Raw genomic sequence first — 16197 nt, forward strand, 5'->3', positions numbered from 1 at the left:
AGCATAATGTGTTCTGAGAAACAGGTGGTGTATGAGGTAGTGGAGCCATGACCAGATCAGGCCATCAGGAAATCAAATGAAGCAGACAATGAAATCTCAATTCTTCTTTCTGCAACTCAAGACAAATTGCAGAATAACGGGACATTTCCTTTGACCAGAAAACCTTGAAAGATCAAGAAGCAAGACAGGTTCTGTGCTCTTTGAATTCTGACCACCTCACCCTATTGTTTTTCCAGACAATAATGAGGGTTGCACAGGTGTGCACACACATACTCAGACACACATCAGAGCACGAGGAGGGATAGACTCATTCCCCTGTTACTGTGATTAGCTTTTTCCACGCAGCTGCTAAATGCTTTTGGAGAGCTTACGTTAAAATTTCAGCTAAAAAAAAAAAAAGTCACAGTTGATGTTACTTTGAACAGCTGGTGGTTTCCTCCACTCACTCCCAGGTGGCCACAGTTCCAATTTGTGGCTAGCCTTGTCTTCAAACATCTCGGGGCAACCAAAATACGACAGGATGACAGATCGTCCTCTCAATGGATACTGACAAACAAATTAGTGCAAAGATGCTTTTCGTAGCAGACCAGATGTGTTGAGTTCTATCATATGGAACAAGCAATGAGAAACTGTCCGTGCCCCATCTGTGCCTTTTATTTTTTATTTATCTCTCTCTGTCTTTTTTTTTTTTCAGTCTCCTAATGCACTATCATGACAAAGTGCCAAATTTGCATGCGCATTTAATGAGCATGTTGAGAGACTCGGCCTCATTGCCATGTCTAAAACTTTCCTAGGCTATAACCCAAGAAATTACACCACCCAGCCACAGAACTCTCGGGGAGAATACAAAAGTAATTTGTAAATACTCCACTAGAACCTGAAACTTTACTACAAGTCAGTACCCACCAGGTAGCGGCCATGGAGCATGGCACTGCTTGTGTGATCTGTACCCTGGCTCTGAGATAGACTCCCAATGGCACGGTTGAGATACAGCCTTCCTGCTTCTCCTCATCAGACTAGGAGGTAGCTAGGTAAATAGCTCTGGGCTCCTCTTACCCCCAAAGCCACACTCAAAAATTCTAATATTCTCCGGGTTCCTTAGCTAAGATCAATCAGCAAAGTCTGAGCGGCTGGTATATCTAGAATCTCATTAAGAAGCAGGAGAAAAGGGAAGATGGGTCAGGAATGGTCTCCCCACCTGTCGAGAAGCCCAGCATCCGCTACAGTGCCATGAACCCCCATGGAGATGCCCAGCAGTGCACCTCAGCCATGGTGAGCCTGACTCAGGGCTCAGGGAAGCCAAGGGAAGATGGAGAGGTTTCTGGAAGTCTCATGGAATTGTGCAGAGTACCCAGGAGCCAAACACCATTTTAAGGAATGAATGGTAATCAGGTTAGTGAAGAAATAAGGGCAGCAATTCCAGGAGAGCAGGGAACCAATGGTCTGAGCCAGGCCTGTAACCTGTCGGCTTCTCATCTTCATGAGGCTGAAGGTTGGTACAGGGGTATAGTTGGAGAGGTGAGCCAGAAACCAGATGAATCCCCGCCACAATGAGAGACTGTGAGGTTTCTGAGCAGGTAGAGAGCTTGTCCCCACATGCCCTTCCTTGGGGTGGGCTCTAGGAAAAAGTATGCAAGTTGGGGCACCTCTCTGAATCTATAAAATAGGAAAAGCACACATTCTACCTATCTCACTAGGTTGTTTTGTAGCTCCCAAGAGCTCACTTAGCTGCAGGAGTTACCATTAGAAATACCCAAAAGGTGGATGCTCCTGTCGCCACACTCCGAGTGGTCATCTTTATGAAGACTCAGTGTAGACGGAGGGAGAGGGAGCAAACAACAGGCAGAGGGTGTACTGATGTCCTTCATACCTGGCTGCTGCCCAAATCTGAGTGCTTTAGAAAAGCTCAGTGATTCCTTCCCATGTGAGTAATGGGCAGACTGCGTTCTCTGATGCACATTAACAGATTAGTGGCCACTGTGGCCATAGTCGTCAGAGTTCAATGCTCAGCTGTTTCATTCCATTTTCTGCTGCTATAACAGAATGTCACAGATCGGTAAATTGTAAGTAATATAATTTTATTTGGCTCATGGTTCTAGAGGCTGGGAACTCCAAGATTGAGTGGCCACCATTGATTGGCAAGAGCCCTCTTGACTTGATTGATTCCACATAATTTTAATCATCCTTTTGACATAACTTGACATCCCTGTTCTATTCCTCCTGCTGACCTTGGATCACAAATTTATGGGGGTCAAGAACTGAGTCTTTGTTTACATGCACAGCCTTGGGCTTTGGTGGAGGACTCTGGCCTTTTTTGAGCATCCTTAGCTAGGAGCAGCTTTCAGATTCAGTGTCTCAAGCCCATTAGTCTCCCCTAGAATATGAAGCCTCAAGATGCTTTTCCATACAACGCCAGAGAAAAACAGCCCATCTGATGGGTACATTTCTCAACCCCTCCTCATAAGGCCAGTATGTCAAGGGAAAGTGCAATTAGGCAAAATGTTTTCTTCCTCCTATTTTAGTCTAGAAGTCCTTCAAGCACTCTAGCTGGATTTAGGATTAGAAGATGACTTGTGTCCCCACCATTCAACCACTTTCCTATCAACATGTCCCCTGCCCTGGGGCTCCCCTTAGGTGGTGACAGGGTGGGTCTTATGCTGTAAAGGACAAAGACCACAGTCACCACCAAACTACAGTCATGAGCTCTCTTAACTCCACATTCCCTTGTGATGCATCTCATGGTGTTATCGAGCACCTTGACTATTGGCACATTTCATACCCTGTCATCCAAGTTCATAAAGGCAAGATTTTTGTGTATCTTCACTAGTGCTGTCACCCCAGGGCCTAGACTAGTGCTAATTCTTGGTACATGTCAATAATACTTATTTAATAAGTTAATACAATTCTACAATGACCCAGATTGTAGACAATAAGAAGTTCAAATCCCTCTATGACCTGCAAACTCCTATAGCTTTTAGAAAAGGGCCAATTATTTTCCAAAAAAAAGGAAAAGTAGATTTTGTGAAACCACAAAGCAGCGACACTGAAATGTTTGATATCCCTTGTTTTAGAATTATTGAGTGTGGCCAGTTAATTCCCAGATCCTGAACAGCCCTCTTGCCTGGAAACCTACAAATCTGAATAGGAGATAGGAACTACAGGATACATGGGTGGGTAAATGTGCACCGGTTTCTTACTCTAAGGCTTTGCCTCCCACTCCCTTTTGTCTAGATTAAATTAAGCCAGGTCCGATGTCCCTGTCCAGGTCCCATCCCTACTCTACCCAGCATCTTGCCCATTCTGGTCACCTGGGCTACCATCCTTGACTTTGACCAGAGCTGGAGAGAAGAGGAGCTTGAGCGCCCCTAGTGGTGAGCGATTTTCATTAAAGCATTAGATGGACAAGAGCAAAGGCAGAATCCCAGGTTGCGTGAGAGCAGGCAAAGGAGATCTGAACAATGCTGGACTGATGAGAATTCCCCATTGTCACCTGGAATGGTCGGTCCATCTTTTCTTTACTTGCAGACTTGCTAAGGGTGAATGCATAACACCAGCTCCTTTGGAAATGTCCCTTACAACCCAACACAGATTTTAGTACCGTGTTTTTCAAGACATTCTAATTTGCTGCTGGCCCTGGAAACTTGTTAATTGACAGGGTCCTCAGGAATTATATTTTCTTGCCCTTAGCTTTCCAGATTCTGTACCCTGAGTGCAGAGTGAATGGTTCCGGCTACAGGCTGTTGCTCACTCTCTGAGAACACCATGCTTTCTCCCCATATTTTTCAGTCAGGCTATTTCATTTCCTCTGCCTTTTATTTTGATTCCTCTTTCTGGAAGATGAGGACCTGCCATCATCCATCAGGGATTTTATTCTTCATCGTGAAAAGCCGTAGCCCAGAGGCCAGCTTCTATTTGCTATGTAGAGACGGAAGATCAACCTCAACTCCAAATTTTATAAACCTCTTATAATAAAATCCCCTCAGATGTAAATGCACTGTCTCGATAATTAGATAAATACACCCGACTACTGGTTACCAGTCCAGTGAAGGATCTAATTATATTATTTTCAGTGACTGCGCTGATCTGACAATCTCCCATCAAATATCTGTCTCTGCTTTTTGCTGGCCTTACACATAGCTATCGATGTAGAAATACTTATAAAAGTAACTGCTCAAACATGAAGACCACAAGGCGGGAGCTCATTAAACAAAGAAATGGTGTGAGCTGTGCTATGTACTAGATTAGAACTTGAAATGATATTTCCTGCTAGCAGGTAAGGTATGGGCCTTTTAAATATTATTATTCATATTTAATCATTCACTGAATGCTCCTGCCTAATTGCTAAATGTTTTCTCTTGTGCTTAAATTTTATGCCACAGATTATTAAAAATTGACTTTACAATATTTATTTTACTTATCTTCTCAAGCCAGACTGGGCTTAGCCCATAGATTTGGTGAATTATTAATTTTTAAAGGCAATTTGTGCGACATTTTACACTTGGATGATGTCCAGAGAGACCCTGGTTTCTAGTCCAGAACTTACAGGACTGAATCACTTTGATTCATCTTTAATCTAAAGACTCTTAAAGTGCATAGCCAGAGATCTAAGAGCTAATGAATCCCTCCGATGTAAGTGAAAAGCTAACAAGCACTCAGTTAACATTTAGATTCATGGGATGAAAGAGGAAACTACCATTTCCAGCAGGTTATCTGAGCAATAACCTTGGACAACATAATTCATTCAGTTATATAACAAGAGCTGCTTAACCACATAATGAGACATTAATAACAACCACCAAGCCCAGAAACACTGCAGCATCACCCTGAATTTTCTGCAGATCCCCAGTGCCAAACTTCTGGACTTACCACCACAGAGTTCACCCAGTTCAACTGGTGACACTGTGTCCTCCAAAACTCACCCCCAGCTTTCCTTCAATTCAGGCTACTTGGATGAAAGCCAAAATAAACTTCTCTTATGCCAATACCCATTTGATGTTTTTAAAAAATAGTACATGATCGTGAGTTTCCAATGTCTATTCACTAAATCTTAAATTTAAATTATTGATTAAATTTGGAGTAGGCCTCTAGGCACCAAAAAGGTAAAATGATTAATAACCAAATGACTTGTCACCTTACATTCCTGTGTCTATATAAACCCCTGCTTTTGGTTTTCTTGTCTGAAAACCAACTTTGTCTAAATGTTTGTTTCCTTAGCACTGCTGTTTTACCAAGATCCAGCCTTCAAAGTAGATGCCTTTCTTCTCTCTGCTATTCAGGAAGATAACATACAAAAGGGGTAGAGGAAGCAGGAAATTTTTCCTAGAAAATTAACAAGAATTGAGAGAAAGATTTATCTTTTTAGAGTGTCCCTGCAGGAACTTTGCATGCCTTGATCTATTTGCAGAAATTTGAATGCTCATTGAGCTTGAAAATCAATGTTTTGTCAGCGTTGTTCACCCTAAAACTAGCCAGGGTTCTGGGTGGAAGACAATGAAGACTGATCCCATTGTTTTTCACTCACTCTGGCCAGAGACAGCTTTTCAGTGTAGACTTCTACATGAGCATAATGAAAATAATTTGCTCAGGACCCTGGAGAGGGGCTTCCCCCCCTCCAATGCAATTACAGTTGTTCTGCTGATACCTTGAAGAAAACTTTAATTGTGTGACAATCAGTATTTAGAGTTTCTCCTTAGCACCTAGTGCCCTGTCTCTAGCCAGAGGACTCCCTTGGAATGAGGCAACAGAGGAAGGAAGATATGGCTGACTAAACAAAGGAATAGGTCTTTGATAAATATTAAAACTGGAGCCCTAGACCTGAATCCAGAGTGCTTTCCTGGAGCTTCAGGGGATGCTCACAACTGACTCAAAATTCAAACGAGATGTTTCTCTGCTCCAGGACTGATTTTCACAGACACTTTAACAAAATCCCACCAGGCTTTCTGCTCCAAAATCCAAGTCTCTACAAACATCTGAGCCTTCTGCTCAGGAAAGCCCATGGAATTACCTTCATATGGTTTTTTAAATGCACTTCAAGTAGTTTATTCATTAAACATTCTAAGCATTTGATTTACAAAGAAATGAGCAGGGTGCTTTCCACTAATAACCTGTGCATGCTGGTGCCTGCTCTTCAAGGATAATTTTCTATCGCACCGCGCAGGGCCACAGCACTCGGTGCTAATATGTGGGGTCGGTTTTACTCATCGTGCAAATACCTGTTGAGCACCAGACACTTTGGTGACATGGTAAGTGGAGAGCTGCTAAGTGGCAGCTCAGCACATCCTGATGAATACAAAGTCAAGGTCAGGAATGGTGTGCTGAGCCCTGAGAAATGGTACCCGCCCTAGGCCTCAGTGCTCAGGGCTTCCGTCCAGGAGGAGACAGTTCCAACCCATGCCACAGACATGGAAAGAAGGGAGAGAAAAAACAGTAAGACAAAAATACCAAAGCCAATGAGATCTCAGACTTTGGTCCATGTGTCAGGCAAATGTTGTAAACTCTATTCTTATCAACTTTGATATGATTTTAGAAATATCATTTATTCCTCTTTTTCATTGCTCACCTGCAAAATGATAATAAGAACAATAATAATATCCATCCTTCAGCAAATCTTCATTGGTATTATGAGAGAATAAAATAATCTACACAGGAAATTAGCAGAGTACCTCTGAAATCCTTTAACAAATCACTTGGTCAGGTCTACACTGTCCACATACTTTGTAACCATATGGTCTATATTTCTTGACCATCTGGTCTACAGTTCTGGGACATCTGGTCTACACTGCATGCCACCATCCACACATTTTCTGTGTGTGCATATCTAGTGGATATGTCCTGACTATCTGTATTTCCTAACCATCTGGTCTACACTTCTTGACCATGAGGCCTACATGGCATACCACCATCTATACACTTCCTCACCATATGGTCCATACTTCCTGGACATCTGGTCTACACTGCATGCCGCCATTCACACACTTACTAATCTTGTAGTTTATATACTTCCTGACTGTCTGATCTATGCTGCCTGACCACCTGGTTTATACTTTCTAACAGTTGTCTACTTTTTTTGGGGGGGCAGGGGGGACAGATGGTAGAGGGGTACTTAACCACTGAGCCAACCACTGAGCCACATCCCCAACCCTTTTAAATTTTTTGTTTGTTTTGTTTTGAGGTGGAGGAGATGTTTAGGTCCTCACTAAATCTCAGAGTCTGGTTTTGAATTTTCAATCCTCCCACCTCAGCCTTCCAAGTCACTGTAATTGTAGGCATACACCACCTTACCCAGCAGCTGTCTACTTCTTGACCATCTGGTCTGCGTTTCCATTTACCATTTCTGGTCATCTCTCACGCGGGACTTGCTCTGTGGCTCCCACGTCAGCAAAACAGGACATTCTGACAGCGCAGATCTGGCTGGGGCAGGGCTCCTCTAATGGAGCTCTCACCACTTGACTTACGGGATGGGACCTGCTTCTCATGGAGAGTAAGAGACTACATAGTCCTTTTCTAGGCGAAGCACTGGGCAGAATGCCGTCCTCATAGGCTTGCAAGGGTTGCTTATAGAGTTTGACTCCTATCCCATGTCCATCTGTCCATCAGCTGAGTGCTCTATATTGCCCCATGCTGAGCAAACAAAGTTGGTGGGGGATGGGGACAGGAGCAATTACCAGGAAAGTGGGTATGGGTGAGCAGGGGTGGACACCTGACCCAAGTTGGGTGGGAAAGGGAATCAGGTAGGGGCTGCCAGGAAGGGGGACATAACAAGGTCTTGCAGACACTTGGCCTGGCAGAGAAGAGGGTTAAGGATGGTGTCACCATGCTCAAAGGCTCTGGAGGCATTTGCTGAGGCCCAGTAGCACATGAGGAGACGTATAGCTGGGGCAAAGGGGACGGTCGGGTCTCATCTTCACACCCCAGCAGTGAGCATACGCAAGGGGATTTTGAAGAGGGAAGAAACCCACCAGATTTCATCCTAAATCATACATGTGCTAGCAAGTCCCCCCAGGAGACCAGATAGGACTGACAGAAGGACAAGCTTGCCCAGGGCCAGAGACGAGGCCAGAGTGAGGTTGAAACAAGTTACTGGTGTCAAGACCTGCCCTTCATGTCCAGAGATGCATGGAGGCTGTGGAGCTGAGGTAGGTGTGGACAATGACAGGTGACAGGAGGACTCCTACCAGCAAGTCTTTAGTCCACTGGGGCAGGTAGAAGCAGTCCCAGCGCTCAGACCAGGAGAGCTGAGGTCTTTGCACTCCCAGGGTCTCTCCTGCTATCACCTGGGGGCCAGGTAATACTGCATGTTAGGGTCTCCCTGAGTACTGTGGGGTGTGGTGCAGCATTGTTGCCTCCAGCCATTGAATGCCAGAAGTACCCCCACCCCTCATCACAGTGTCCCCAGATATTGCGAAATGTGTCCGAGAGTAAGATTCTGCCTCCCAATTGCATTGGCTTAGCACATAATGAATATCTGATGTTGTTTGTTTGGCTTAACTGAATAGAAATCCCAGTGTGAATCACAGATACTGGATAAGAAATTCTTTATCCTACTTAACTGAACTCATTTCCAACATTTATTGAATATTGCTAAATATTTCTATCCATCTTGGCAAAATTGACTATATAACTTGCAAATCAGCTTTTATTGAAGACTATTTGGGTTTTGACAAAAAAAAAATTTCAAAAGGATGGATTTGTCATTGTGCCTGTGAGCACCCTTGGCAATCAGCCTGCAAGCTTCTCAAGGACAAGGCTGAAGTGCCACTCAGCAAAGCAGTGAAAGCCCAGAGGTGTGGCTGGATGGAAATCTGGGCTGCACTACTTAGCAGCCTGCCACCAAATTTTCTATGCACCAGGCTATTCTGCAAAATGGGGCTGTGTTCAGGCCCCTTCTCATGAGAGAGCAAGAACTGAAAAAGGCATGTGATCATATGATAAGCAATCACTACATTTATTATTTTGTTTGCTAGAGGAGTAGGTAACACTGAATAGGCAATTATTAAGTCCTAGCATGGCCCACATGTGAATTTAGTGCCACAAATGTGCATGAAGAAATAGAAATAGAGCTTTACTACTTAGAACTCAGCCTAACCAGTACAGGGAGCCCTCGTTCCGCAGGACGGAGCACATCTTCTGTCCATCAAACACCCACTTCCCACAGCACAGCATTACATCTGTGTTTGGAATCACCCAAGGCCCTGCTTCATCTCCAGGCTGTTAACCACCCAGGTTGACTCTAACCTATCCTGCCTGTGGCCCTTATGTACCTAAGCTCAAGTTTAATTTAAATATGCACTTACAGATTTGTTAAAATGTCATTTGAGAAAGAAAGAAAGAAAGAAAGAAGAAAGAAAGAAAGAAAGAAAGAAAGAAAGAAAGAAAGAAAGAAAGAAAGAAAGAAAGAAAGAAAGAAAGAAAGAAAGAAAGAAAGAAAGAAAGAAAGAAAGAAAGAAAGAAAGAAAGAAAGAAAGAAAGAAAGGAAGAAAGGAAGGAAGGAAGGAAGGAAGGAAGGAAGGAAGGAAGGAAGGAAGGAAGGAAGGAAGGAAGGAAGGAAGACCATTTCTTTCAGCAAACTTTCAGGTTCCTTCTCTAACCAGTTCTTCAAGATGATAAACAGGCAAAAGGAATCCAACTCTTTAAATGTTTGAACTTTCTCTTAAAGCCCTGAGAGCTGCCTCAAAACCAAACTTTCCTCCCCATCAGCCTCTGAGGTTCCTGAGGATGCCCTGAGGCCCTTCCAGGATGCCCTGAGCCAGCTCAGGACAGTTTGGGAGCTGAGGTTATTACTAAGAGAAAGCCCTTGACAAGGTACAGACATCTCAATTGCTTCCCATATGCACGACATGTGCTTGGGAGGATTTGAAGATTTCTCAGAAAATGTGTGTCCTCCTCAAAATTCCTGGTTACTTGACTGGAGTGAAAAGTAGAAATCAATGCATTTGGTCCATTGGATTCCTTAAAGTTGATGCGCCATTGCTAGGCAGTCTTCTAAGTCAATTCTGGGTAAAAGTTATTTTAAACTACAGTTTGGAGTCTTTAGTAAAAGGCAGCTGTAAGATGATGGTTTCAAAGTTTCAGTTGAAAATACAGAATAATAAAGGATGGCTTTTGCCACAGGATCATGTATCTGTCAAGCCCTTAGGTTGCGCTTGCTTTATACCTGGCACTCTAAGCTCTTTGTGTTGCCTGACTAAATACTCTTGAAATCTTGTAATATGATTCCATCTACACCTTATAGCTAGAGTTTGTCCCTAACACCCTGTGCTGCCTCCTGAGGTAAAGGTTGCAGTGTGGCTATGTGGCATTGGTCATCAGTCCCCAGTTCTATCTGGGACCACCCCCAGCCAGGGCCTGCATGGGAGGTGCCACCCCTTTAGGGAATCATCCCCACCTAGGGACACTATCAGGAAGTTACCTGAAGAGGAAATGGGTCAAACTGTTGGTTTTGGGTTCAAAGAATCTTGGGTCCAGCTGTTAGTGGGTTATGAGTTAGGAAAATGCTGTCTTAGAAAGTTCTGATATTTCCTGATCTCTTCTGACCTGGAGAGGGACAAGAGAGAGTGGGGTTATGCTGTGAGGCCGGTCCCCCAGGCTAATGGAGTCCCAGGTACACTGGAGAGGCTCTCTGTCCCCTCTGGAGTCAGGAAAGTAGCAGCACAGCCTCACTGTCATGCCCGTGCCTCAGCCACCCAGGCAGCCTGGAGAGAGAGGTCACAGGAGGAGGGGACTGCCAGGACCAGAAATGTCCTCAGCCAGGAAACCTGAGTCTCTGTGGGCCCAGAGAACCCTGGAGACAAAGCCCAACCTTCCACGAGGTTCAGCAGAGACAAGGAAGCTGAGGCTTCAATGGTGAACAACCACGCTGTGGTCCCAAAGAGCTGCAGAAAGCAGAGCAGGGAGCAGCCTCCATCCGGGCTCCAGGGAGGGCTGGGTGCCATGAAGAAAAGAGGCCTCTCTATCCTGCAGGCACAGCATAGCAGAGGAAGACCAAGGACAGGCCTTCCTCACCCACAGCACCCCAGGGGCTGATCTCAACTGGGATCTGGGGAGGAGCAGGAGCAGCTAGAGCTGAGAGAGACACTCGGAATTGCCTTGGTTTGTGGGGGCAAGGGCTGTGCCCAATCAGCAACGAGCAAGGTTCACAGACACCGGCAGAAACTCAGATGAAGAAGGTGCCGTGCTGCAAACCTGAGTGTGTGTGGCTAACGTGGTGCACATGGTTTATGCCTGACTTCGTGGTGAATCAAGGCACTCGCTGGGGGCCCCATGGAAGCAAAGGAAGATGGAAAAGACTCTAGATAGGAGAACCAGCCCTGGTGGTCACTCAGCCCTGGTGGTCACTCAGCCCTGGTGGTCACTCAGCCCTGGCACTGAGGAGAGGCACCCTGAGCTGGTCTTCAGCATTTCTCAGTGAGCAATTAAATCACAACCATGTTCCTAAGTTAGGGACATCTGAATCTGAGTGAGAAAACCACTCTGTTTAGCTTCAGGTCACATCAAGGTCACAAAACACACAAAGATGGGAAGACATAGTTGGATAGTTTCATCATGATAGGAGGCAACTCTTGCATGCCAGGGACCTGGGCAGGCAATGTGAAGGTGACTTCCCAGCCTGCAGGAGGGGAGTGTGCCACTAGTGAGGTAATGGTGTGAAGGAATAGGAGTGTGTCTGAGAGTGGAGGGTGGCTGGGAAGAGGCACCTGAGCCTGCACAATGAGGAGGGACTCATCACATCTCCCCAGAGTGCAGTCCAGCTGGCCCAGCTTCCTCTGGGCAGTCTCCGGCCCACTTCGAAGGGCCCAGTGCTTCTGCAGGTGGGATGCATTTCCTGGCTCAAGCAGCTGAAGCCATATGGGGCATTGAGGCCACCACCCTCAACCTCCAAGCCTGCAGAGGTATTCAGTCATAGGAATATCCAGCCACCATTCTGAGTGGTCATGAGAGGTAGCTGCCAGTCACAGATGTTTATCCTGGTGTCTCTCAATCTTTGGAAGTGACGGGCTGACCCTGTAGAGGCCAGGTTCAAAGTTCAATGTGTAGACAATTCACACTCACATACCAAGAAATACCAACAGCCAAGCCACCTACAAAGATGAGCATTAGAAACTACAGGCAAATTAAAGTAACAAGATGTACATTTTTCATTTTGAGTGGACAACAGTATTTTAAAATAGCAATGCTTATGGCTGGTGAGAGTTAAATGAGATGGACACATTCAATGCTCAACCATTGGTCTTGGAACTCAGTACAAACTTTGTGAAAATAATTCAACTCTGGATATCAAGAGCATTGAAGTTTATTTATTCTCTTTGACTCAGCTCTTCTATCTAAGAATATTAACTAAAAGGTAGCCAGTGGTGTGGCAAAAGATTCCTGTGTAAAGCTGCTCACTACAACATTAGTAATAATATATGGATTTCATATACAGATATACATATGTATATCTGTATATGGAATATGGAACTTTATAAACATATTTTGTTATATGTTTTGTTTTATGTTATATAGACATTGAAACTCATGTTGGAAAACCATTTTAGATAATGAAAAATTCTCACAATATGAAGTGGGGAAAAATTCAGGATTACAAAACCATGTAACACATGATCACAATTTCATTAAAAATGATACAAACACTCAGGTTTTTACAAATTAAATAAATCTCTGTTTGTCTACTATCTTTAGCTCTCAAAACAAGATAGTATAAAATATTCTGCAAGTTGATGAATGGTGTGTGCCCTTGGAAGGTGGGGTTGTAGGCAATTCAATTTCCTTTTTAAAAATGTTGTATATTTTCATATTCTCTGTAATATAAGACATCCATTTCTCATTACTCACTTAACAGGGAAAGTCTGTGTCTCTTTCCACCAATACCACCCAGAGCAGATACCATCCAGAAGAGAGGGAACCTCTGAGCCGACAAGTGGGTGGAGAATAGGCAGCAGAATGAGTAGGCTTGGGAGGTGGGCAGAGGGCCCCACAGTCAGAACCAGGGTGAGCTCACTCACAAACCTCATCCCTCATCAGACACTAGGATTCTGAATTCTCAGATGCCCCATCAATCCTCTCTGAGACTGCTAGTCTAAAACAATGGCAGGAATGACCAGAGCCATGGATTCTTGCTCTAAGAAATGACCAAGCAGACTCTAATTCAGTGGCTTCTCTGTCCTTGGCAACCTGTCTCATCAAACTTCTGTTCTCTCCTCAAAGGCGATTGCTCTCTAAGTAAAGCCCAACCTGCTGAGCAAAGGCTAGTGGGTAAATGAAGGACTCTGTGGGAGCTGGGGGGTCCTCTAGAGACAGCCCTCCTCTCAACTGGCACAAGTTCTCAGGAATAACTGTTGCTCAGTGAAGGACTCTTCCCCTGTGAGGTTCCAGGGGACATCACATCTAGGATCCCCTTTAGTGGTGCTTGTAAAAGATAGAGGTGAGCCTGTAGGTACCACAGGCTGTCACCCTGGACTTCCTCTGAAGAGATGGACAAGAGGGGCAGTTAAAATTCAGTGACACTTAGCAGCTAAGCCAACCAGCCCTGCCACAGAAATAATCAATCAACATGGAGATCTGTTGTGTTCTGGCTAGACTTGTCACCGTGTCAGGGAATAAGGGAGCTGTCAGCAGATATTTAGTAGACTTTGTAAGTGCTTGTATAAAATAACACATTTAATTTAATGCAAGGTTATAAAAATAAGTGGACTTTATTGCTGCTGGCCCTATGCAGCAGCATGGCAGAAATCCAGGAGACATCTCCCCACAGGGCCCCGGGCCACTCAGTCCTATCAACTGGGCTTATGGAGGGCACTGGCTTCTGCAAGACATCTCCACTTCCTTCTTTCTCTTTCACCTGCTCATCACATATTAACTGAGGAAGTTCACATACCATCTCTCCATCTAGGAAGGAGGCAGGAGACAGGGCCCTGGGCCAAAGAAATGGAGGGTGTTAGCAGGAAAGGAGGAAAGGGTCAGTAGGGCTCCATCTTGCAAATATTTGGTATTCCTAGATTGCCACCCTGATGCCAGCTGTAGAAGTGACAAAGAGATCTGCCTTCCGCGTGGCCTGAAGACTATGTTACGTCTACTTTCTACATTTTCTTCTCAGTTCCCAACACCATGCTTTGTTTGCCTGATGCCAAGTTGATCCAGAAATTAGATTGAATTTCTCCAAAGTTTGAAAGGTCTATAAATCCGTGGAATGAAAAGCCAAGGCCAAGTTCATTTCTAGGAACCAGTGACATCTTCATAAGGAAGTTGCAGAGATTAAGAAGAAAGGAAACCCTGGAGGAAGACGGCCATCTGTGAACTGCAGCTACTGGTTCCATCTGCCACGAGGACAGCCTCCGTGCCCACTCTTTCTCCTTCCCAAGCATCATGTGTGGACAGCTTTAGGACTGAATGGGGACAGGTGCAATGTAAAGTGTCCTCTTACAACAGATGGATTTATGGACACTGGGTGTCTTGAGAGCAGGGTGTGTCCTGATCCAAGTACCTGGAGAAGATCTCACGTGCAGAAGGCAGGAGGCATGTGAGCTAATGAATCCATCAGCCAGAGCAGCTGGGTCCCACAATCCAGAGTGGCATTGTGATCTGCTGATCATTCAGCAAGCTCATGAAGATGAAAATGTCCACTTCTATCATGGTAGTCTATTTTCAAAAGAATAACTTGTGGCCCAATTCCAAAGGCAAAGGACTCGATAACAGGTTGATTTTGATGCCGGGTTTCTGGAGGCTTCCATATGCATTGTGAATATGTGGGTATGTTATGGTACCTTATCTAGATGGAGTTGTGGGACAATTATTTATGGTGATCTCCTATTTTGTGGAGGCTCTGGGTTCCAATGGCCTAAATTTGAGCAAACTACTTAGTCCCTTCATGCCGGTGCTTCCTGGTTGATATAAAGGAGATTCTCCTTTGGCTCAGACAGCAGGACTTGTTTTATGTGGGAAGCTTCTGCCTGAGACTTAATTTGAGCAAAAGAGGACATGGGAACCTGCTGCTTAAACAAGCTGCACTTTCTTGAATTATTTAAACAAAGAGAACCAACAGAAAATATGAGTTCCAGGAAGTTGATGTGCTGCTTCCTTAGGGATGAGAAAGATGGTCCTTACAGATTTAATTCCAGCTCCCGCCTCAGGATTTCGAAACACTTGCTCATCACTTGGCCTTTGGGGATCTGGGCAGAATCCTCTGGGGCCACAAGTTTCACTGCTGACCAAACAGAACAAAGGAGCCGAAGCAGCCTGGCTCTCACACTCCAGGGAGCTTTAAGAAACTCACTATGAGCAGAAGAGCCAAAGGTTTGCTGGGATGGGACGCAGCTCCAGAGCAGTGGCGTACACACCGGCTCACTTGGCCATGGCACGGCCCCACCCTAAGGTCACTTCAAAAGCAATGACCTATTTGTACAATGACTGTTTTCACTAAAGGCACAGGAAAAGGAGTGGAGCCAGAACCGTTCAAAGTGCAACCCACCCCAGATCACCCACCCACAGGATGTCCTCAAAGGCCTAAGGACACCAGCAGAATGAGGACCATCTAGCACCAAGCCACACTGCCTTGACACTCAAGGATGTGCACTGTGGGCACCTGCACCTGTGGGGGGTGTATGCCCCACCCCCGTGTGGGTCCTGATGGCACAGCCTGCCAGCATGTTTGGGAACGTGTCCCCTGAAGCTTGACAGGCCATGAAGGAAGCCTCCCGCTCAGCTCCCTCCACAGGAACCCTCCACACTGCCCTGGGCTCCTGCTTTCCCCATGGCCACGGCACAAAGGCAGTTCCTGGCAACAGTCGATTCCATTCAAAGAAAGGAGTTTCCACCTGTTCCTCCTCGGTAAGGGGCCAAAACAATTACACTTCAATTAAATATGTGGTGGGGCTTCTGGAACTCACTGTCGATGCATGAGTCCTAGAAGTCAGCCTAGAGCTTCTGGGATGTGAAGGCAGCAGAGACAAAGCCTCACAAAGAGACTCCAGCCCTGGTTCACTGTGAGACTCGAGAGCAGCCGGACCCTGATACGTGAGCCATTAGGACTGTGAGACTGCTGCTCATGGCCATCACATCTGGTCAATGTCAGTGGGACAGCAGCCCTGTGACCATGCCCAAATGACACACCTGTGAGCCAGCCAACCTCTCAGCAGTGAGTTGGCCAGGACAACAGAGGACAGTGGAATAGCTGCAGTGATAAATGTTACACAGGAGGAAGGA

The 16197-nt window shown here is 45.3% G+C and overlaps 1 protein-coding gene across 1 annotated transcript in view; it reads left to right on the forward strand.

Moving 5' to 3' along the window:
- The first annotated feature begins 1185 nt into the window (after positions 1-1185).
- The window catches only part of Adarb2 (adenosine deaminase RNA specific B2 (inactive)), a 203715-nt gene continuing 188703 nt past the window's right edge, over positions 1186-16197 (forward strand). The window contains exons 1-2 of the mRNA XM_026412094.2: positions 1186-1272; positions 11771-11888. Coding sequence (XP_026267879.2) covers positions 1186-1272; positions 11771-11888 — 205 coding nt within the window. The remainder of the gene's footprint in view (positions 1273-11770; positions 11889-16197) is intronic.

The sequence above is a fragment of the Urocitellus parryii genome, chromosome 9 (genome assembly GCF_045843805.1).
Source record: "Urocitellus parryii isolate mUroPar1 chromosome 9, mUroPar1.hap1, whole genome shotgun sequence".
Lineage (NCBI taxonomy): Eukaryota > Metazoa > Chordata > Mammalia > Rodentia > Sciuridae > Urocitellus > Urocitellus parryii.